The 23,834-nt window shown below is 48.5% G+C and overlaps 1 protein-coding gene across 1 annotated transcript in view; it reads right to left on the bottom strand.

The window, feature by feature from the left end:
• The window catches only part of SH2D3C (SH2 domain containing 3C), a 52,492-nt gene that overhangs the window by 2,302 nt on the left and 26,356 nt on the right, over window positions 1-23,834 (bottom strand). Inside the window, exons 4-11 of the mRNA XM_058159311.1 lie at window positions 12,859-12,987; window positions 10,764-11,212; window positions 9,745-9,869; window positions 7,011-7,573; window positions 5,220-5,335; window positions 4,299-4,470; window positions 3,247-3,358; window positions 1,890-2,096 (exon numbers count right to left, since the gene is read on the bottom strand). Coding sequence (XP_058015294.1) covers window positions 1,890-2,096; window positions 3,247-3,358; window positions 4,299-4,470; window positions 5,220-5,335; window positions 7,011-7,573; window positions 9,745-9,869; window positions 10,764-11,212; window positions 12,859-12,987 — 1,873 coding nt within the window. The remainder of the gene's footprint in view (window positions 1-1,889; window positions 2,097-3,246; window positions 3,359-4,298; window positions 4,471-5,219; window positions 5,336-7,010; window positions 7,574-9,744; window positions 9,870-10,763; window positions 11,213-12,858; window positions 12,988-23,834) is intronic.

The raw sequence follows: 23,834 nt of genomic DNA, 5'->3' as shown, positions 1-23,834 counted from the left end.
GATGGATTAATTCTTCCTCATCCTCCATAAATTGTAACTTTGCGTTAAGTAAATCTAAACTCTCTTTTTTACTATAATCGACTTCTTTCATCTTTGCTAAATCGGGGAATTCTTTATTTAGCCGTTAATGGTTTAACATTTCCGAAGTTGGAATTGGCCTCCCTTTGCCATCTTGGCTCACTGGCCAGACTTAGCACAGGCTGGATTTGGGTAGTATAAAACGCCGGTATTGGCCGAATACAATATTTCCTTAGAAAGGTTTCAAGCGATAGAAAAACAATACGTCCAAAGGTTAACAATATTCTTTTACAACCATGTTTGCTGGGGAGCCAAGAAATCTGTGTTAATTCATTAGAATATACCCTGCAATTTGGGTAAGTTTGGGAAAGAAAGTTCAACATGACTCATCTGTTATGCTTATCTGTCCCTATTCAAAGGAATATCAGCAACTTGAAGTAAAATTTTATTAATAATTTGTGTTTGGAACACTATTCTTATTTGGCCTACGGGCTAATTAACTAAACTTGCTGTAAATAGCAGTTATGCCACTAATTAAGCTGATCGGTTGTGTGTCCTCACAACACAACATAATACCCTGTGACTCAACTGCCACTACTGAGGTCACATCCTACCCATTAATTAGAGTTTATATGCCATGACTGGGTCACCACCAAACCATTTTGTAGTTTTTAGGCGTGGGGGAAATGGCTTCAAACTCCTGTGAATTTCTCCCGGGTGCATTTCTATCTGGATCCTGGCAAACGAATGCCCTCTAGTGGCTAGCAAGCTTCTCTTCCAAACATTGCTTTCCTTTTCAAACCTTTTATAAATATTTTCTCTGCCGCAAGCATTTTTTGCTTTACTGCTTCTCTGGGGGTCTGGCCGTAGTCATGCCCTCTTATTTCTCAGATGGCCCCTTTTTTTTAGGCTGAGCTACAAAACCAAAGTTATTTATTAAATTTGTTGGCCCACCCATCTTGCCACAAGATGACTTTGGGCAATATCAGGAGTAGGCAACCTTAAATACTCAAAGAGCCACAAAGGTCCTAACCGGGAGCCCCCTGTTCAATTCTGGAGCCGAGCAGAAGTCCGGTTCCCCCACCTTAGAGTCTCCTCCTAGCGCAGCATCCTTTTTCCTCTACCTGTCCTAACCAAAAGCCCTATCAATTGTGGAGCCAACTGGCGACAGGGAGCCGCAGCAGAGGGATGAAAGAGCCACATGCGGCTCCAGAGCCACAAGTTGCTGACCCCTGGGTACTGAAATGGTTAGAGTTTGAGACGTTTTCTTACAGCCCTGAAAGCCAAACCTTTCCCACATCTATCTTGCAATGCTCCCTCTTTTTACAAAGCACCCCTTATTTCAGTTATTTTTACTTCTTCTCTAACAAGGAAGCAGGGTTTATGTTACCTCTAGCTGCTCAAAACTGCCCAGCTACCTCTTCTAGGACTTCTCCCCTCCTTTCTTTCTCTCCCTCCACCATCAGTGCCCTGTTCCTTTGTAGCCCACAGCAAGGGTGAAATGCTACCGGTTCGCACCGGTTTGGGTGAACCAGTAGTAATAAAAGCTACCAGTTTGGGCAAACCAGTAGCAAAAAAAATGCTACCGGTTCATCCAAACCGGTATTTCCGATGATCAGCTGTGCTACACGATTTATATTTGCTAGAAAGCAGGAAATCCCAATCTAAATCACGCGGCACAGCTGTTCCCCATCCCCCTCGCTGTTCTACTTACCTTCTTAAGCCTCCTTTTTCGGTGCGAAGCGTGCGTTTGGTGCGCACTGTGCATACACGCGCAGCGAACCAGTGAGCAAACCTCCGAGGATTTCCCCCCTGGCCCACAGACTTAATTCTCACACATCTCAGGTGGGCTTCAGCCCTGTATCGCGTACCTTGCAGCTTCACCTCCGCGTTGGTGTGGTACAGTCCCCCGTGGTGAGCCACCGTGCGCGCTGCTTCCAGATGGGCCATGACCACCTCCACACTATTGTCCAGGTTTTCCCAGGGTTCAGGATGATCTGGCAGCGCCGTGTCTCTCTCCAACAGAGTAATGAGAGGCACAATGTGTGGGAAGGTGGTGTTAGATAAGGGCGGTCCTTCTGGAAGGAGAAAAGAGGTGGGGGTTGTCAGGATCAGCTTCCCCCCCCTCGCACGCTTCTGCTTCTCAAAATTTTAGAGGGACTTTGGGGCTTTCGGGATAAAAATTTGGGGGTGAAGTATGCTTAATGTATGATGGCGAACCTATGGCATGCGTGCCAGAGGTGGCAGGCGTGTGCGTGTGGGCACGCATGCCATCGCCCGCTGCTCTTCTGCTTACTGGCACACTGGCCAGCTGGTCTTTGCAAGCGCCAAGCGCTGGAAAATGGACCAAAAAATGCCTGTTTTTCTGATTATTTTTGGGCTGTTCTCCGGGCTGTTTTCTGGATCCTTTTTCAGGCCATTTTCCGGCCGTTTTCTGGCAGTTTACGGCTTGAAAACAGCCTGAAAATGCCCCCAAAACTGGCCAAAAAAACAGACATGCGCAACTGGTCTTTGGGTTTCCAGTGCTCTGGCGCGCGCGCAGACCAGCTGGGCAGTATGCATTAGCATGCCAGAAACCCGAAGACCAGCTAGCCGGCACACGAATGCATACCAGACAACTAGTCTTTGAGTTTCCGGCACTCCGGCGCACGCATATGCGCACACAGTTTGGGCACTCGGTCCCGAAAAAATTTGCCATCACTGCTTTACCTTGTCTCCTCCTGGTCACCCTTCATCTGTAATACTGGCTTGGAGGCAACATTTGAAGAAGGATTTTGGGGAGGGATTCACATTTCTGCCTTTATTTATTAGATTTTTATGCCGCCCATCTTCCCTATATAGGGGGATTCTGGGCGCCTTACAAAACAAGTAGAAAAATAAATTAAAATATTAAAACTACACCGATGTAAGATTTTAAAACCATGCTGAAACCAGAACTAAGAGAAGGATAGGGACCGGGAACGAGATCTTTTTAATACTTCTACTTGAGTTATTGATCTAAGTGGCTACAAATTCTCCTCTTCAGATAGAAAATGTTTCTTTTTTTTTCAAAAATTGTTCCCAATTGCAACTTTATAAACTTGCGTGTACACAATTAAGAGGCCCAGTGAGGAAGTGTATAAAACTTCTGCTCCTTGCAAATACATTTTCTTTGAACTCCTTGAAGAATGAAGTTCACTCATCCGGTTTGTGTGCAAAAATCCGTATACAAAAATCTGCCCGGTTCACCTTTTCCTTCGTTCAGGCTCTTTAAAAATGGCTTCAGCTTTTTCTCGTACAGAATGGCACCCTCCGTGTAACGCTGGCGTAAAACCATCCAGGTTTGCTCCAGGCGGGAGATCTAAAGGAACAAAGGATAAGGGGGAAATAACCAGTTGTGGGTCAACGACACTAACCTGGCAAGGTACAACGATGCCTCTGGTCTGGGGGGGGGGAGCCACAACCGAGCCGATAGCATTTGAGGAGGGTGGCAGGGTCTTGTCCTCAGAATATAAGAGGCCTATGCAAGAATAAGCTCAGCATCGGGGTGGGGTGGGGGGGAAGAAAAATAAGAATTTGGAGTGACATTAAGGGAAGACTAGAGTGGTGTGGTAGCCCTAGAGGTGGTGCTCTTGTCTCACAATCGGGAGGCTGAGTTGGATCCTAGGTAAAGGTAAAGGTTCCCCTCGCACATACGTGATAGTCGTTCCCGACTCTAGGGGGCGGTGCTCATCTCCGTTTCAAAGCCGAAGAGCCAGCGCTGTCCGAAGACGTCTCCGTGGTCATGCGGCCGACATGACTCAACGCCAAAGGCGCACGGAACGCTGTTCCCTTCCCACCAAAAGTGGTCCCTATTTTTTCTACTTGCATTTTTTTTACGTGCTTTCGAACTGCTAGGTTGGCAAAAGCTGGGACAAGGAACGGGAGCTCACCCTGTTACATGGCAGCACTAGGGATTCGAACCACTGAACTGCCGATCTTTCGACCTTAGCCCCTGAGCCACCACGTCCCTCTCGATTCTAGGTAAAGGCACATATTTCTCTCTCTGGGCATCTCGTTATTATATCTGCTGGATATAACTCCGCACTGGTGTCAGGAAAGGCATCTGGCCAATAAATACTCAGCTCCATTCCCTAGACTCCACCTCGCAAGGGATTATGGGGTCATGAAAAGATGATGATGACTTAAGTGAAGACTAGGCAGAGCTTCTCTTAAGATGTTCCAGAATTTTTACTCTGGGTCCCCATTAGGTTTCCACATTCTTGTAAAACTTTCCTCCTCACAACAGCCCCGGCAGATACCTGGGTCATTTCCAGCGCATTCATCACAGCGGCAAAACTGTACATGTTGCCCATGGTGCTCTTCAGCTCGGCCGCCAGCTGAATGGTCTTGTGCAGAAGAGAGGCCCGCTCCTCCATGCTGCCAGTACACCCCAAAATATCCACCGCGATCATGATGGTCATGGTGTGGAACCTAAGGCATAATGGGAAGAAGCCGCCATCGGGTCTCGTTAGTAGCCTTTGGCTGGATTTTCCGTGCGACGAGAAGTTCTCAAGTGCTTTTGAGTATTGAGGACTAGAAACTTGCAAGCAAGTTCTGTTCAAGTTCGCCAAATTCTCCCATCTAAGAAGGTGGCGACAAACTCTGCAGATCTGTCCCCCCCCCCCAGCTTTCTCCATCACTTCTCGCCTCTTTTTTTTTTTTTTTTGCTTTGTCAACGCTTACCTTTCCAACAAATCCAGCCGAAGTTGATGTCCGTGGGGCAGGGTGAGCAGCTCCATCCCTGAGCTGACTCCCATGAGCCTCTGCATCTCCTTGGTAACTCCCAGTATCCTAGCAACCTGCAACAAAGAGGATGAAGTGGTTTTAATCTCCTCGGGTCCTTGAATGGAGAGAGGGGGGGAACCTCCGCAAAGAACAGTGGGGGGAAAGAAAAAAAAAACGGGAATCCTAATGATTGCAATAAATTCGCTTTGCTATCTCGCCTTTCCATGCTACCAGGACTCGTATCGAGAAAAAATTGCTTCAGCAAAAAATAATAATAATAATAGGGAACTAAAGTTTTTTCTGCAAGGCCTGCTCTATTCTCTAAGGATTTAAGGATTCCCCAATATAACTGCACTGTGATTCTTCTTCAAGTTGATTGCCTCTCCTCCTTTTTGTCTTTTTCTTTTCTTTTCTTTTCTTTTCTTTTCTTTTTTTTTTGCTTTGTGGACGCTTACCTTTCCAACAAATCCAGCCGAAGTTGATGTCCGTGGGGCAGGGTGAGCAGCTCCATCCCTGAGCTGACTCCCATGAGCCTCTGCATCTCCTTGGTAACTCCCAGTATCCTAGCAACCTGCAACAAAGAGGATGAAGTGGTTTTAATCTCCTCGGGTCCTTGAATGGAGAGAGGGGGGGAACCTCCGCAAAGAACAGTGGGGGGAAAGAAAAAAAAAACGGGAATCCTAATGATTGCAATAAATTCGCTTTGCTATCTCGCCTTTCCATGCTACCAGGACTCGTATCGAGAAAAAATTGCTTCAGCAAAAAATAATAATAATAATAGGGAACTAAAGTTTTTTCTGCAAGGCCTGCTCTATTCTCTAAGGATTTAAGGATTCCCCAATATAACTGCACTGTGATTCTTCTTCAAGTTGATTGCCTCTCCTCCTTTTTTGTCTTTTTTCTTTTCTTTTCTTTTTTCTTTTCTTTTCTTTTTTTTTTTTTGTCTTTTTGCAGTGATGAAAAAGTACATTTCCAGGCCACAAATTGTGGATTAAGATGGGGTTGGGGAAAAAATGGCTCCTTCCTTTTTCTCTTTGCGATCCTGGCAGTTACACCCTTTATTTGGGATGCTGGGGGTCCGCAGGGGTTTGGGAGAACCTCGAGCTAAGATTCTCTGCAATTTGGAGAACCCTCAAATCTCACTCCTGGCTGGCTCCGCCCCACCGCACCCCTCCCCTCCCAGGAGTCCCCACACGGACCGTTTTGGATGCAGGTAAATGCAGGGTGCGTGCGGAGGCTCAGGGAGGCGAAAAATGGGCCTACCAGAAGTTCAGGAAGGCCGAAAATGGGCCTGTTTCCCAGCCTGCAGAGCCTGGGGAGGCTATTTTCGCCCTCCCAGAGGCTCGAGGAAAGCCTCCGGAGCCCAGGAAGGGCAAAAACGCCCCCCCCACACTGTGGTACACAGGAGGCCGACTAGGCCACGCCCATCATGGCCACGCCCACCCAGCATAGGTTGGCAGAAGCTGGGACAAGTCACGGGGGCTCACCCTGTTACACGGCACTAGGGAATCGAACCGCTGAACTGCCGACCTTTCGATCTACAAGCTCAGCGCCTTAGCAGCTGAGCCACCGCATCCTCCTGAGCCCAAAAGACAATTCTAAATTGTCTTTGCCACCAGTTGGGCTGAAAGAGAATAACTGAAAGACACCCAGCTCTACCCCCCACCTTTCACTTTCTAGCCAGGATCTTAACCTCTACAGCTTTCCTTTTTTTATTTCTATCTTACTTTCCAAGCACACTTGGCTCCGATTAAAAGAAAATACCAGAAGACAGAGATGGGCAAAAAAAAAAAAACCCATCCCCATTGCAAACGCAGATTCAGTTCCCATCAACCAGGGCTTGAAGTAAAAGATAACGCTTGGGAGAGATGGCTGAGCGACAACTACAGAGACCTGGCTCCAAACCAGATCAAAAGAGAGATTCTTTTTTTTTTTTTTTTAAAGCCAACTATTTCTTATCTGGCCTGGATTTGCCCTCTTTTTCCTTGCTGGGATCGTGCAATCCCTTCTCTCTAGCAATTTCATGGATTATTTTTTTTTGCCGCCCGATATTTCTTTTCCGAGTGGGACCGAATGGGACTTTCTGCTGATGTGCAGATCGCGATCGTCTCCCCACGGAGAGGCGACCAAGCGGATTGCCTGACGCCGTTATATTGGCTGTGAAAAGGACCAGGCTGGAGCACCGCCACCCCGCTTTCTTATCGAGCATCCTTAACGCCCTCCCCGCTGTCCTCCCTTCCCCGTACCAGGCAATCCACGTGGGTGATATGCTTGGCGAGAGTCCTCGCGTCCCCTTCGGCGAGCAGTTCCTTGATCTTCTTCAGCACCATCATTTCCAGTGGCTTGTTTTCCCCCGGAATAAGCAAGGAGTGGAACAGGGCGGGGTTGAACGAGGATGTCCTTTCCACCACGGGGATCACAAAACCCATCATGTCCTGCTCCAGCCTCTTTCTGGACCCTGCTTCTCCTTCCGAGCCGTTCAGGATAAACCCTCGCTGGCATTCGTCTCCCTTTAGCCTCTCCACGTAGCTCTTGGTTGGCATTACTTTGTTGTCGGGCGTAGGCCTCTCCCACTGGACCGGAGAGGGCGGATGAAGCTGGCAGTAATGTCCTGAATCCGGGTCGCTGTAACTGCTGGCAGATGGAGAAGGGGAAGCCCTGGAGCATCCGTGGGAAGGGGTCGAGTGGGGGCTGTCCGACAGCTCGCCCTTACTGCCATTCCCCTGGCATAGCTGCGGCTCGCTAGAGCGTCGGATGACCGGGGACGACGGGGCGGCACTGTTGCTCGCTTGCGGTTTGAGACGAGTAACTGCCAAAAATAAAGAAGCAGAGAAACTCGTTTGTCCCACAGGTTGAATATTTGCAGCCGTGGTGAAATGTAAAATTTGTTACTTCCGGTTCTGTGGGCGTGGCTTGGTGGTGGTGGGGTAATGCGACTGGGTGGGCATGGCCAACTTTTTTTTTTTTACTTTTAAAAGCATTTTTTCTACAACCTCTTCAGCCGAAGTGGTTGTAAATAAATGTTTTTAAAAGGCTCTGATGCTCCCAGCTGAGTTGCCTGATCGTCAGAGGCTTTTGTTTTCATTTAAAAGCATTTTTATTTTTTTTTGCTTTTAAAAGAAAAAAAAAGCTGACGATCAGGCAACTCAGCTGGGATTGTCAGAGCCTTTCAAAAGCCTTCTTTTTACAGCCTCTTTGGCAGAAGAGGTTGTAGAAAAAATGCTTTGAAAAGGTTCTGACAATCCCAGCTGAGCCGCGCGATCATCGGAGGCTTTTTTTTTTACTTTTAAAAGCATTTTTTCGGCCAAAGGAAAAATGCTTTTAAAAGCATTTTTTCGGCCAAAGAAAAAATGCTTATAAAAGTAAAAAAAAAAAAGCCTCCGATGATCGCGCGGCTCAGCAGGGCATGGGGGCGGGGAGCAGGGATTTTTGCTACCGGTTCTCCGAACCACCAGCCACCATCGCTACCGGATCAGGCGATCCGGTCCGAACCAGGAGCATTTCACCCCTGATTTGCAGGCCCTCTAACCTGCAGGAACGGCTTGGCGCGACATTGTGCAAGATTTTGGAAAGGAGTGCGTGCACGTGATATTGAAGCACACATTTCACACCGAGGGGCCTTTGTGCCCGTGATATGTGCTTAGCTGAGTGCATTTAGTAATCCTGAGAATTAGGACTGTTCAAAAACCTTCAAAAAGATGAATAGAAGAGTCCGTTCGGCTAGTCAAGTTATGAATGTTGTATCTTCATAAGTGCAGATGGCCAAGGAGCTAGGGAGGGCATGCTTCAGCTTAAAAGATACAGAACTGGATCCTTCTGCATTCAGCTCTTAATTTTTAAGGTAATCACATTTCTTGCATGATTTCTGTTCTTTTTCTAAAGAATATCCAATTGGAAGGGCTGTCTGGTCTAAGCTGCATTTTAAAATTAAAAGTCTTTGAAGAACGAAGCATTCTGACGTCTAGCAAGTCACCCTTAGACGATTACAATTTACTTCATCACCTTCTGCTCCCCTATGATAAAATACTTGGCCTGCGTCTTTAAAACAAAGGACATATCTGGGTCAGAGAAAACCTGGAGGCCGCATTCTCAGAAGCTTAAAAAAAAACAAAAACTGAACGTCGGCTAGAATCTTTGTGGTGCAGCATCCTGCAAGCACCCAACTGACCAGTGTGTTTGTGGTCAGACCGACCGCTTTCTGCACCGGTGGAGCAACGGAAGGAAAATAACAAAACAGGTGTTGCAACATCGGAGGCCCCAAAAATTCTTGCCTGAGACATCACAGCGCAAGCATGAAAGGGTTGAAGTTGTGTCATGCTGTCCACAACACGCATATTTTTGTCACTGAGGTGGATTCCCGTAGTTGGGTGTGTGAAACAAACCCAGGAAATTCAGAAATCTGATGAAGGGTATTACCAGGGGTGGGGCTGAAAAATTTTAGCAACTGGTTCTCTGCCCAGTTGCTGGGTGGGCGTGGCCATGGGGGCATGGCCTACTTGGCTTCCTGTACCATGATGGCAGGGGGGAGGGCGTTTTTGACCTCCCCAAGCTCCGGCGGCTTTCTTCGAGCCTCTGGGAGGGCAAAAACAGCCTCCTCCAGACTCTGGAGGCCCTCCGGAGGCCGGAAACATACCCGTTTCTGGAACTTCCTGGAGGCCGTTTTTCGCCCTACCAGAGCTTCCGTGCAGGCCCTGCATCCAAAACGGGCAGTGTGGAGACTCCTGGCAAGGGTGGGGCCAGCCAGTCCATGCAACTACCGGTTCACCGAACCAGATGTAAAATTAGCATCCGGGTTGCCCGAACCAGTCCGAACCGGTTGAATTCTCTCCCCTGGGTCTTATGCAGTCGCAGCTATTGTGTTTTGAAACTCTCGGAATCTTTGAAGACTCTATTTTATATTGGTTAAAACATATACGCAGGGTTTAAATAAATTCACACGCCCCACTGTTTTGCCCCCCCTCGGACAATGCTCTGCCTTACCAGTGCTATAAGCTGGAGTGGCTGGGGTCTCGGTGATGGGCGACATCGGGGAGTGGAGGTCTTGAATTTGATCCACACTGACGGCGCAGTTCCGAATGATGTCTCGGTGATGCGGCAAGGAGACACTTAAAGGAGAAAGATATTAAAATAGGTGAAAAATCCCCCACACTGCAAAGCAGAGTTGTAGCATGGGAGCCTGATGCATGAAACCCAGCTTTGATGGGTAGCGTTGGAAAAAAAAAAAAGAAACTACACAGAAACCTAGAAACCCCCATTTTCTTGAAGAGCAGAAACTCTAATCTGGTTGAATTAACTAAACCTTCTTTTTTCCAGCTTAATCCCCTTAGTTGGAGCTGGAGTAAAAAAAACTCCATTGCAAAACTGAAGATTCGCCCCTGCAATTTGCCAATCCCCCTTCTGGGACGTGGGCACAAAGGGAACCCCCATATTCAGGGCTTTGAAAATTTTAGCAAGGGGTTCTCTGCCCGGTTGCTGGGTGGGCGTGGCCATGGTGGGTGTGGCTAGTTGGCTTCCTGCACCACAGCGGTGGGAGGGCCATTTTGCTCTCCCCAGGTTCTGGAGACTGTCCTCGAGCCTCTGGGAGGGCAAAAATGGCCTCCCCAGGCTCTGGAGGCCCTCTGGAGGCCCTCTGGAGGCCCTCTGGAGGCCCTCTGGAGGCTGGAAACGACCTCGTTTTTCGCCCTCCCCGAGCGTCCATGCACGCCCCACACTTAACCTGCAACCGAAACGGGCCGCATGGGAACTCCTGGGAGGAGAGGGGAGGGGTGGGCGGGGCCAGCCAGGAGTGGGATTTGGGGGTTCTCCGAACTGCACAGAATCTTAGCTAGAATTTCCCGAACCTCTGCGAACCCCCAGCAGAATCTCCCAAACCCCTGCGAACTCCCAGCAGAATCTCTCAAACCGCTGCAAACCCGCAGCAGAATCTCCTGAACCGCTGCAAACCCGCAGCAGCCCACCCCGTCTATACTCCAAGAACAGAGTTTTCCTGAGATTTTTACCTGGTGGGACACCCGTCGCTCCTTGTGATCTTGTCGGCGGTCAGCCCGTCCGTCATGGTGATGCTCCTCCTTTTGATGTGGCCGCCTTTGTGGCCCGAGTGGCTATGGGAGCTGCTGTGCTTCCCATTGGCGAGTCCGTAGCTGGCCTCCAGGTAGCGCAGCGGGAAGGTGCGGTTGATGGGGCAGTAGAAGATGGCATTGCTCTGTTCCGAGATGGGCTTACGGTTCCCTACGTAGAAGCGCACCAAGGCCGGGATGTTGTCGAAACTTTCCTGCTCAAAGAGGTACTGGATGTGAGTGCGCCCTTCGCCGGATTTCACCATCACCTTGTTGATCTTGAAGTGCAGGGGTTCGTTCCGCCAGCGGCACGTCAGCACGTAATCGCCCAGGCTGGTGAGTGAGTCGCGGATCAAAAAATCCCCGTTCCTTTGCACCAGGCTTTCCGACACCTGGGAAATATTTTTTATGAATAAATAAAGAATGAATCAAACCACATGGGGCTAAAGAGGTGAGCCCTGCTGTGCCCTGCTTGGAAAACTAGCCTATGTACTTGGAATCGCTTTGGCGGTTCCCCTCGCACATATGTGCTAGTCGTTCCCGACTCTAGGGGGCGGTGATCATCTCTGTTTCAAAGCCAAAGAGCCAGCACTGTCCGAAGACGTCTCCGTGGTCATGTGGCCAGCATGACTCAACGCCAAAGGCGCACGGAACGCTGTTCTCTTCCCACCAAAGGTAGTCCCTATTTTTCTACTTGCATTTTTTTTACGTGCTTTCGAACTGCTAGGTTGGCAGAAGCTGGGACAAGTCACGGGAGCTCACCCCATTAAGCGGCGCTAGGGATTCGAACCGCCTAACTGCCGACCTTTCGATCGACAAGCTCAGTGTCTTAGTCACTGTGCCACCGCATCCCTTGCGATGGGTACCAACTTGATCAATAAATATAAATGCAAATCAATGAAGAACTTAAAAAAATAATAAATAATCCAGTGTTAGGATAAATCCGAGGAAAACTAGCTAGCGCTATTTAGTCTTCTGAGTGCCAGGGCGCGGCTGCAAAGATTGCAACAGGGCCTCTGAGCATCTGCAGAGAATATAATAAGCTTGGCCTTACGCATGGAGAGGAAGCAGGAAAAGAAGCATCTAGTACATTGCTTCGGTTTTGGAAACGTTGAAAAGTGCCTGTCCTCGGGTATCTGCTTCCAGTATTGAGGTGCATCCTAGGTTACCCCAAGAATATACAGGGTCCCTCTGGGGAAAGGAACCCCATTCAGGAGCTAAGACCCTCTCTTCTCCAAAGTGTTTTTAGCTTATCTTGCATTTCTCACATATAGAGGTGGGATTGAAAATTTTTAGCAACCGGTTCTCTGCCCGATTGCTGAGTGGGTGTGGCCATGGGGGTGTGGCCTACTTGGCCTCCTGCACCACGGGGGGTCATTTTTGCCCTCCCCAGGCTCTGGAGGCTTTCCTTGAGCGGGAGGGCGAAAATGGCCTCCCCCAGGCTCTGGAGAAATGGGCCCATTTTCGGACTTCCGGTAGGCCTGTTTTTCGCCCTCTCCAGGCTCTGAAGGCTTTCCTTGAGCCTTCAGGAGGGTGAAAACGACCTACCCCGGGCTCCGGAGGCTGGAAGCGGGCCCGTTTCCAGACTTCCAGAAGGCCCATTTTTTCCCCTCCCAGAGCCCCCACGCAGGCCCTGCACTTACCTCACATCCAAAGCGGGCCGTGTGGAGACTCCTGAGAGGGGAGGGGCAGGGTGGGAGGGGCCACCCAGTCCTTGCAACTACCGCTTTGGTGAACCAGATGTAAAATTAGCATCCGGTTCACCCAAACCGGTCTGAACCAGCCGAATCCCACCCCTGCTCACACAATTATTTTCTCCGTACAATTAATAATGTGATGCAGCACATGTACTTCAGCCTTCCTATCCTGGAGAAATTCAACTACCTGTTCCTCTATTTGTACCACCCGTCTAAGACACCCAGGTTGAGGGACACCAGCATACACCCCCCCCTCCAAGCTGGTTCATCTCCCTTCTCTTGATCAACCCAACTTCTGATCCCATGTTGGCCAGGAGGTCCTCTCGGCCAGAAGCTCTCACCTCCCGGGGGATGCGGCCATGATACCAGGCGTGACTCCGTAGGTCGGAGCTGCTGAGCTTCAGCTCTTCTTCCAACTCCTTGTGAAGCTTCTCCGGCGAGGAGTCGAGGATATACTTCTCCTTGGAGAACTGCGGAGAAGAAGAAGAAGAAGAAGAAAAAAGGACTTTTCAGTCAGCTGCCAACGCACCCCAAACGAAAAGCTTTGAAGTCGGGCCACCCTGAAGCGGTAACTCGCAGCATCTCCAAATGGAAGCTTTTGAAGAACATAAAAAAAGATTGGTTTTTACCTAAAAAGCCAAAGTAGGAGAAAAAGAACAGGACGAGCGGATGGTGTTCTGTCCCCCTCGCCTCAGTCTGAGCAATGACTTAATTAGCCGGCAACTATCAGCTCTGGCAGCAAACTAGCGAGCGTATGCCAAGTGTCTCTGTTATCTCTCTCTCTTTTTTTTTATTGAAAAAGTTTTAACAAACAAAAACATTTTCCCCCTTTCCCCCCCCCCCCCACTCCCCCACAAAACCCCCTTCACTCCTCCCTTCACACACACACACACACACACACACACCGGCTTTCCGGGTCAATCACAAGGTATTGTTATACATAAACCAAACATAGAATAAAATTTTCCCTTCTAATCCAATTAACCTCATCCAAATCTTTTCATTTCCTAACCCCCCCCATTATATAAAATAATACATCCTAATTATTCAAAGGCAATCTGATATCTCTTAATCTGATATCTGTTTTGTAAATAATCAGTCCTTTTCCATTCAATTAAATATCTTTCCTGCGTATTGTCTTTCAAAAAGGCTGAGATTTTAGTCATCTCAGCCAAGTTAGTAACTTTCAATATCCATTCTATTATCTCTCTTGATGAGTCACCCAGGAACAAACAGTACTTCAGCTCTTAGTTAAACAGTTGATTTGCTTGCTACAAAGTGGTGTAGCAGCCCTGCTGCTTTTATATCCTGTGGGGTGTGGCTCCATGACTCAGCACTTCCTAGGCCTGCCCCACCCCTGCTTCTGTTGTTCACGCCTCTCCTGCCTACGAAACCTAGGGTCCAGCCAGGCCTGATTGCCATCAGCTGGGTCTGGAGGCATGCGGGGGGGGGGGAAGAGTCAGGGGACGGAGGCCTCGTTATCTCCTCCACCTGGCCTGCCTCTGGCTCCTGGAGCTGAGCCAGGGAAGCCGGTGCTCTAGAGGTAAGTCCTGATAGCCCTTCCCCCTCACTTTCTGAGTCACTTTCTGGCAGGGGCCCCGGCTTGGGGAGCGCAGACAGAACAGATGGATTGATGATTCCTCAAAGTTAGCCTGATCAGAGATCCCATTTATTTTTGAAAGGCAACCCGGAGTAACGAGTGACTTGGTTTGTCTGGGGACCGCCACGTGCGATCCTAATGTCACCGCCGCCAAACGTGTTTTTTTTTTACTTCTGAGGCCAGAAACCCAGGTTGCGCCAAGCGCCCTTTCACGGCGCTTATATGAAAGAAAGAAAAAAAGGTTGCTCAAACTCTTTGGAAGCTGCCGTCAAACGGCGGAACGATGATGGGTCCACTTCTCCCAGCCCTTCGGTTCAGCACAAACGGGGGCAATGCCATGAATTGTGCCCGCGAGGTTGCCGTGCTTCCCTGCGAACTGGGAAGGCAGCCAAAAAAGATGAGTTGGCTAACATGAGTTGTTGAAGTGGCTTCGAGGGGCGGCGAAGGGCCGGTTGGCAGCAGACGGCTCGGCAGCGGAGATCCGCTCGATTGTGTTCAAGGTATGACTGGTGGTGGGTGTTTCAGCCTGTGGCTGGCAGCTGAAGCCTCAGACGAATCTCTTCTTAAAGGCTTCTGTCACCCTTGCCTCCCCTGTAACCCTGACACAATCATCCTTCTGCTTCTCCGAGCGCAGAGCTGGTTATTTAGGGAGACACGGATGCGGTCTGAGCATCTCCAGAGAGATGGAGGATAGCCAACGTTCTTGCCGGCAGGCAAACGCAGCAGGTTACCCACAGAGTCTGCACCTTGCTCGACCAATTACTGCAGCAGCTGCTTCCCTCGCCTGCTTTCCAGATTGCGGGAGAGTTAGGGGCAAAAACCCGCTCGGGAGGGGGTCCTGATTGACGGCCAATCTTGATGGTGAAGTTTTTTTCAATGCCCACCCACCGTTTTCTGCCCTTAAAAAATAATTCCCTTACCGAGGTCGCATCATCATGTTTTATTTATTTATTTGTCACAACATTATATATAAGCATAAGCATGAAATAACTATACGATATATAAACATATATATATAATCATAAGTATGTAATAACTATATGAAATTGGATACAATCAAAGGGAACATTAGGACAGGAACGGTAGGCACGTTTGTGCTCTTATGCACGGCCCTTACAGACCTCTTAGGAATGGGGTGAGGTCAATAGTAGATAGTCTTTGGTTAAAGTTTTGGGGGTTTGGGGAAGAGACCACAGAGTCAGGTAGTGCATTCCAGGCATTAACAACTCTGTTTCTGGAGTCATATTTTCCGCAATCAAGATTGGAGCGGTTCACATTAAGCTTAAATCTATTGTGTGCTCGTGTATTGTTGTGATTGAAGCTGAAGTAGTCTTCAACAGGAAGGACGTTGTAACAGATGATTCTGTGAGTGGTGTGGTGGACATGTGTGGAAGCAAAAAGTTATTGGGCAAAAATTTGTATGTGGCTGGAGAAGATGACGCAACAACGTATTGATGTAAAACCTTGCATTGTTCCTGTTGGGGGATCTTACCGGGAATTATATAATAAAGAAACTGTACGTTTGATTATTCATGGAATAACCGCAGCTAGAATTGTATTTGCACAAAACTGGAAAAGCGAAGAGATCCCTAGAGATGAAAATGTGATTAAGAAAATGTGCAAAAAGGAACAGATTAACGTTTGCAATTCAAGGAAAGGAAGAATCAGATTATTATAATATAGGAGTTATTTTATCAATGGTTAGAGAATAAAGATGAAAGCAACGTATTGTAAAAATAGATAAGGAAAGAAATGTTAGATTTATGTTACTTTATCAGCATTATTATTATTTAGTATTAATGTGAGAATGAATATGGTGATAAGTTTAATTAAGACACAAAGAATTTTATACCCAGATGACACACTGTTTAATGAAAGATGGAATGTTTGTATTAAAAGAAAGTAATTAAAAAAAAAATCCCTTTTTCGACTGCTAGCCCGGGGTCTGTGGTTTTAGCTTTTCTGAATTGTAGGGGTTTCTTTTTAAATGTAATTGCAGTTGAATTTTGCTTGCAAAATTCAGTATCGTCGTTTACTGTGCATGGATTTAGAGATGGGTGCCACCCTTACGCTGCGAAGAGGGGAGGTTAGCAATGTTGTAATAAGCCGAATTAATATTTGGCACGAAGGAGAGATTCTCCCCAAACCCTAAAAATCCACACCCTTGGAAGACTCATTTCTATTGTACAACAAGAATAATTCAACAGCACAACTTCCACCTGGTTTAAAAGGAGAAAATTGGGGGGGGGGGATGACATCACTCAGATCAGAGGAAGCATTTTAATTGTTTGCCACCCAGTTCTGCTTTTTCTTCACCTTTGGAGACAAAACCCTTTCCTGGCTCACAAGCTTCCTACAGCCAGCCAACAAAGCTAGAACAAACTGGGCAGACTTCTTGCACGGCCCGGCAGAATGAATCCCAACCTGTTTGCCAACAATTGCGCCACGGGGGTATGTATGTGCACGCAAACGCTTCTTTCCTAGGCCCGAGGAACCACATTTACAAAGACGTGGAAAATTCACACCATCAAGATGGCTTGAGAGGGAAGGCAGATGCCGTCGAGTCCCTTCCGAGCCCAGTCTCGGTGCTCCGATTACCTAGTCAATTGAGTGCATTCAGCTGAAAAAAACCCACGAAGATGAGCCTCGCAGCCAAGAGACAGAGAGGAAAAAAAGAGAACGATGAGCAGACACAAAATTCTTCCCCTTCTATTTTTTTTTTCTGCTGCTCCGATTACGGTGTGGTGAAGTCTTAAGATGCTGGACCAGCCAAGCCAATTTAAACTCACCCTGCAAGACTTGGTAGCAATTATTGTCACTGTCCAAGCTACTTGGCAGACGCTACTACCCCCATTTCCTAATCGCTGTGGATGAAAATGTGGGCATATTGTGACATCGGCAACACAAGCTCGAATCAATCAGAATAGAGCTGGCGGGACCGTTGGAGGTCTTCCAGTCCAACCCCCTGCTCAAGCAGGAAACCCTATATCATTTTCAGACAAATGGTTATCCAATCTCTTCTTAAAACCTCCAAAGGTAGAGCACCCGGGGTGAAATCCAGCAGGTTCTGGAGAACCGGTAGCGGAAATTTTGAGTAGTTTGGAGAACCGGCAAATACCACCTCTGGCTGGCCCCAGAGTGGGGTGGGAATGGAGATTCTGCAATATCCTTCCCCCCAGGAGTAGGGAGGGAATGGGGATTTTACAGTATCCTTCCCCTGGAGTGGGGGAATGGAGATTTTGCAGTATTCTTCCCCTGCCACGCCCACTAAGTCACACCACGCCACCACGCCACGCCCACAGAACCGGTAGTAAAAAAAATTGGATTTCACTACTGTGGAGCACCCACAACTTCTGGATTCAAACCATTCCACTGATTAATTGTTCTCACTATCAGGAAATTCCTGAAGTGGTGTAGGGTTTCCTACCTAAGCAGGGGTTGGACTAGAAGACCTCCAAGATCCCTTGTTATTCTATTCTATTCTATTCTATTCTATTCTATTCTATTCTATTCTATTCTATTCTATTCTATTCTATTCTATTCTATTTCTCCTTAGTTCTAGATTGCTTCTATCCTATATTAGTTTCCATCCGTCGCTCCTTGTCCTGCCTTCAGGTGCTTTGGAGAATAGGTTGAGCTCCTCTTCTCTGTGACAGCCCCTCAAATATTGGAAGACAGCTATCATATCATCCCTAGTCCTTCTTTTCACTAATAGCAATAGCCCTTAGCCTTATATACTGCTTCATAAATTCCTTACAGCCCTTTCTAAGCAGTTTACGGAGGGATGCGGTGGCTCAGGGGCTAGGACGTTGAGCTTGTCGATCGAAAGGTCGGCAGCTCAGCAGTTCGAATCCCTAGTGCTGCCATGTAACGGGGTGAGCTCCCGTTACTTGTCCCAGCTTCTGCCAACCTAGCAGTTTCGAAAGCACGTAAAAATGCAAGTAGAAAAAATAGGGACCACCTTTGGTGGGAAGGTAACAGTGTTCCGTGCGCCTTTGGCGTTGAGTCATGCCGGCCGCATGACCACGGAGACGTCTTCGGACAGCGCTGGCTCTTCGGCTTTGAAACGGAGATGAGCACCGCCCCCTAGAGTCGGGAACGACTAGCACGTATGTGCGAGGGGAACCTTTACCTTTACCTTAAGCCGTTTACAGAGTCGGCAGACTGCCCCCAACCATCTGGGTCCTCATTTTACCGACCTCTGAAGGATGGAAGTCTGAGTTAATTGAGTGCTTGTCGATCAGAAAGGTTGGCCGTTTGGTGGTTCGAATCCCTAGTACAGGGGGTTGGACTAGATGGCCTCCAAGGTCCCTTCTAACTCTCTTACTGTTACCTGAGTTCAACTAGTCAAACCCCAGTTCCTGCAACCGTTCTTCATACGTTTTAGCCTCCAGCTGCCTAATCCTCCTTCTTTGTTCTTCTTTGCACTCTTTCTAGAGTCTCCCCATCTTTTTTTTCTATATCGTGGCGAACAAAACTTTATATTCTTTATTCCGGGCATTATAAAGCGGCACTAACACTCCAAGCGACAATAACTCTGCTGCTTTCCTATTCAGGGTGCAAATGGGGGATTTCACTGGGGTGGGTGTCTGTGCCATCGCTGGCCCTGTGGGGAGTGGTTATGGGGCGGGGGAGGGGGGGGAAACAGGGAGAAAGCTTTTAACAAACCGGCTCTCTTCCGCAAAGGGTTAAATCCCCTCTGGAGGCCGAAGCCCGCTGGGGTAATGAATAATAATGACAGATTTAGATAGGGAACCTCCTGCATAAAGATGAGTCCTGCCTTGCTGGCCAACACCTGAGCCTTAAGCATACAACACCCACCCTCTCCATTTCTCCCCATCCTCTCTGGGGTGGGGGAGGCGAGACAATGATGTCATGCCTTGGCTCCATGGGGCCCAATTGCCTTTGAACCAGTCCAAAAGAGGGAGGAGGAGGAGGAGGAGGGGAAGGGGACACCGGGGGTCAAATTCCCTTTGATTAAATTGCTCCAATGGATGTTTGGCTAGAGAAACAGGGCTTGCTTTTTAACGTGAGTTGGGCGTCCACCCGATGGGCGTCTGTCCCAAATGCCTCTCTCTCTCTCTCTCTCTCTCTCTCTTTCTCTCCATCCCTTCCCTTGCTGTAAATGCTGCATCCCTTCCATGGTTTCCCATTGGCTGCCAATGATGTAATTGTTTCAAAGACCGGCTGCGCTGCCATTGGCGGGAAGAGGCAGAGATGCTGCTGTCAGCTGAAACACACACACACACACACACACACACACACACACACACACCCCAAGTCATTCATGCACAGTTCATCAAGGCGGGCAACCAGACACATTTGACGCGTGCCAAGAGATATCTTTGGCCCCAAAGAACAGGTAGGGATCCAAGGAGTTGGGGGGGTGAGAGGGTCAGACAATGGCTCCTCAAGGTGTCGCTCCAGTACAGGTGCAAATCGATATCTGGAAGGATCCAGTTTGGGAAAAGCTTCAGCAAATCTATTAGTAATCCACATTGCCCATGAGCGTTGGGAGTTATTAGTGTCAGCCCTGGAGGCCATCTTTGACTTTGGATCCACGTTTAGTGCTGTGGGAAACTGGGAGAGGGGGGATTGTATGGAGCCGGAGTGATATGTAATCAAAATAACATTCCTTTCTCAGACAGTCAAGGCCAGCTTGCCCTCCACCTGGAGTGGCATAACTGGGAGGCATCCCCAGTTGGGATGGTGCTTGGATTGGACCATTTGATGGACATGTGGGGTGCAGGGGGAAGGGACTTGGACTTTCTTTTGGTGGGGAAAACCTGGAAGCTTTCAGATTCGGGTTTCCCCAGATGTACCAATATGACATCTTCTAATAAAATGGAACTTTGAGGAATTTCTAGGCTTCGAAACTTCTTATGTTGAAGGTGTTACTTAGAACATTCAGTACACAGAGGGATCAAAACTGATCCAAGACGTCTCGATCTTTAAAACGGGACCCTGTCCTGCGATTACATGGGGACTCTGGGACCCCAATCTTTTAACTGCAGAGAGGAAGGTGAGAGGATGCAAAAAAGAAAAAAGAAAAGAAAAAAGGGATATGTTGCTCGAATTGGAGCGGTACAGGTAGTCCTCGACTTACAATGGTCACTAAAGAACAGTTGTAAGTTACGACCCTGATAAAAGTGACTCACAACAGGTCCTCGCACTTACGACCATCCCAGCATCATCCCCACAGCTTGCGTGATCGAAATTTCGGGCGCTTGGCAACTGACATGTACTTATAACAGTTGCATTGTCGCTTTGCATTGCCGTTTGTGACTTTCCAACAAGCCAAGTTGAAAGAATGAAAAAAAAAAAGGGCAAAAATCCAGTTTTAAACCTGATAAATAGCAAACTGCCCACCTTCAGAGAGCTCTTAAGAAGGACATAAAAAGTGGGAATAAATTTCTTTCCAGGCCAAATCAGCATCTGAATCGCCTGATCAATAAGAACAGAAGAAATCAAGTGGCTCCCAAGATCAAATCTGGATCGACTTCAAGGGCAGCGGATGTTTAGATGTGGAGAAGATATTTTCCGACGTGACTAATGTGGGATTGCTAGAAGATTCCCAGAAAAAAATGCCAAGAATGGAAGAAAAAATTGAGGCTGAATTGGAACCCAGAATCCTTCACCCTGGCAAGATAAATTCCTGCGTAAAGAGAAGAAGCCAAACCTATTATCTCCTATTTTTCTAACCTCAAAGATGGAGCCTCCGCCTAACATTCATTGTGAATTGTTGGGATTGTACCTGTTCTCCTAAATTAAACATAAACCAGATTTTGTAGGTCGTAAAATACTAACCCTCTCCTGTTGTGATTCTAAGCCAAGAAGCAAAAAAAAAAAAAAAAGTAGCAAAATAATTAAAATATTATAGATGGTGGTCCAGTTTGGCTAGTCTGCCCTTTCCACTAATGTCAGCAAAAGAATATTTCAGGAAAATTTGATTTCTCTCTTCCCTGCCACACCTAACCCATCGTCATTGATTCCTTCTTTTAACAACATTTAGGTAAAGGTAAAGGTTCCCCTCGCATATCTGTGCTAATCGTTCCAGACTCTAGGGGGTGATACTCATCTCCGTTTCAAAGCTGAAGAGCCAGCACTATCCGAAGACGCCTCCGTAGTCATGTGGCCGGCATGACTCAACGCCAAAGGCACACGGAATGCTGTTACCTTCCCACCAAAGGTGGTCCCTATTTTTCTACTTGCATTTTTTACCTGCTTTCGAACTGCTAGGTTGGCAGAAGCTGGGACAAGTCATGGGAGCTCACCCCATTACACGGCACCAGGGATTCGAACCGCCGAACTGCTGACGTTTCAATCGGCAAGCTCAACGTCTTAGCCACTGAGCCACCACATCCCCTCCCAAACCTTAGAACTGGGGGGGTGGGAAACCCAGAAGAAGAGGTTTCCATAACTATTCCTAAGGAGATAACATCCATACAAGCCACATAATCGCCGGCAGTTGATTATTAACTCAATGAAAATTCCACCAAGATTGGGCTAAACCTCCAGCAAACTCTTAATTTTTCTACTTAGCTGTTTTTAAAAAAAACCCATTTAAGCACCACGGACAGTTCTGCCTCCAACCAACCCCCTCATCTGGCTTTTGACAGGCCCTGGTTTGACAGGTTAACCAGGTTTATTTGTTCCCTCCAGCATTTCCCCTGGGTTGTTGTTTTTTGTTTTTTTTTAAAATGTGGATGGTTCTCTTGAAGAACCACGCCAGCTAATTCCCACTCGGCTACTTCACACGTTGGCCCGGCATGACTAAGAAAACGCCGAAGTCAGGAAGAGGTGTGGGCGTAGAAATCATTTTTTCTTTCTTTCTTTCTATCGGTTGGCAAGGGACGTCATTCACCAGCCCCCTTAAGTGATGATGATGGATTTTTTTCTTTCTTTCAAGCATCTCTACCCCTGCAGGGGAGGTGCTCCTAAACCGGAGCCCCCTTTGAAGGGAGGGGGCATGGGAGTGAAATAGTGGGAATGCCGCTGGAGCCGAAATCCCCTTCCCCAAACAGAAGCCCCTTTTAGAGGAAAGCGGGAGACCAGGTGCGGGCAAGAAGACAGCTGTCATTCAACGAGGATGATGAGCTGCAGCTCAGCCAAGCGATGGATGGCAAGATATGCAAATTTCGGAGGGCTGTTTTCGGAGTCCTGCATTGCCAATGACATCATAGGCAAATGATGGATTTGGAGAGAAGACACACACACACACACACACACACAGAGAGGGGTTTTCTCTTGGGTTGAACTCACACAATCTGTTCTCCCCATCGGCCTACTCTACGGTGTAATTCTTCAAGGGGCTCTTAACACCTATCTTTGTGCGAGAGATGGGTGGATAGATGGATCCAGAGGGATAGATAGAAAGGATGGATGGATGGAGGGAGGGAGGGAGGAAGGAATTTCTTTTTCATAGCTTGCAGACTTCCTCTTCCCTCCCGAAGACGCAAGGCCCATAGCCGAGTTACCGATGGGAACTGTAGTCCAACCGATCTCCCTTTTTCTTTCTTTCCGTCTCTACTATTCTTGCCCCTGCCATGCCCCAGGGATTCTCTGCTTGTAAAGCCTTCTCTTATCGCTGCAAGCTAGGAAGAAAGAAAGAAAGAAAGAAAGAAAGAAAGAAAGAAAGAAAGAAAGAAAGAAAGGGGCTGGGGGCTGGTGTGTGTGTTTGTGTGTGCGTAGGGGGTGTTAAACATCAATCTCAGCTTGGCTGCCCTGGGGTGGGGTGGGGGGGGAGATCGTGTCCTGACCTCTGACCTCTGCAACTAACCCTTGTCTAAAAGAGAAGTTTCCTCCATAGAAAAGAATGACAGGAGTGGGGGGTGGACCGCCCCACCCACCTCATATGTCCGCACAGAAGAGGAGCAGGGGTGTGAGTGTGTTGCATTAGTGTGCTTTGCGGTGCATGTGTGTGTGTGTGTGTGCATAAACCCAAACCTCTCCCCCCCCCACTTTCTTCTCTAGATGCACTTTTTTCACAGGCCCCTCCTCGCCCTCTGGAAAGGCCAAGCAACCCACCTTCTCCAAGCAGTAGCTCTCTGCTGGCTGGGGAGGATGGGTGGGTGGGTGCTGTAGTCTGAGCCCCTTCCGAAGGGCCCTCCAGGTGACTGAAGGCAGCCGGGTTTTAAGGAGTGGGTGGGTGGGGGGTTTCACCTGGAGGAAGCTGGAAGATGCTGACGGAGACGCAGGGACCGGCAGCCACTTCTCTCTTCCTTCCAAGAATGAACCCTTCACCCCATCCAGAAATAAAAGCCCACCTTTTCTCGTCCCTCCGACAGGAGAGACCCCCCCCCCGCCCCGCAAAGTGTGCGTTTCCACCTGGATCCCCGCAAACACGGGTGGGAGATGCGGTTTATCCACTTCCCCTTCTCTCTCTCCCCCCCCTTCGCCCCAAACAGCTTCTGCCTTTCAAGCGCTCCTGGGAAGCCGGGAATCCCCCATTCCGCTCGCTGCCTGGCGCCGGGGATCGAAGTCTCCGCCCGCCCGCCCACCCACCCACCCAGCGGGATCCCGCGCGACGCCCCTTCCCCACCCAGCCTCGGTCGGATTCCGGGGTTGCCGGCACACCGGCTTTTGCAGCACACAAAGGGAAAAAGGCGACCTTTGGAGGATGCATGCTCCTGCGACCCCCCAAACACCGCCCCCCACTCTCTCTCCATCCATCCAGCTGCAGCAGCCGCCCCCTCCCCAATTTTGTGCAAAGGCTCC

Source organism: Ahaetulla prasina, chromosome 16, assembly GCF_028640845.1.
Source record: "Ahaetulla prasina isolate Xishuangbanna chromosome 16, ASM2864084v1, whole genome shotgun sequence".
NCBI classification, from domain to species: Eukaryota; Metazoa; Chordata; class Lepidosauria; order Squamata; family Colubridae; genus Ahaetulla; species Ahaetulla prasina.
Note: the sequence above shows the minus strand (reverse complement) of the source record. Positions and strands in the feature narration are given on the sequence as shown.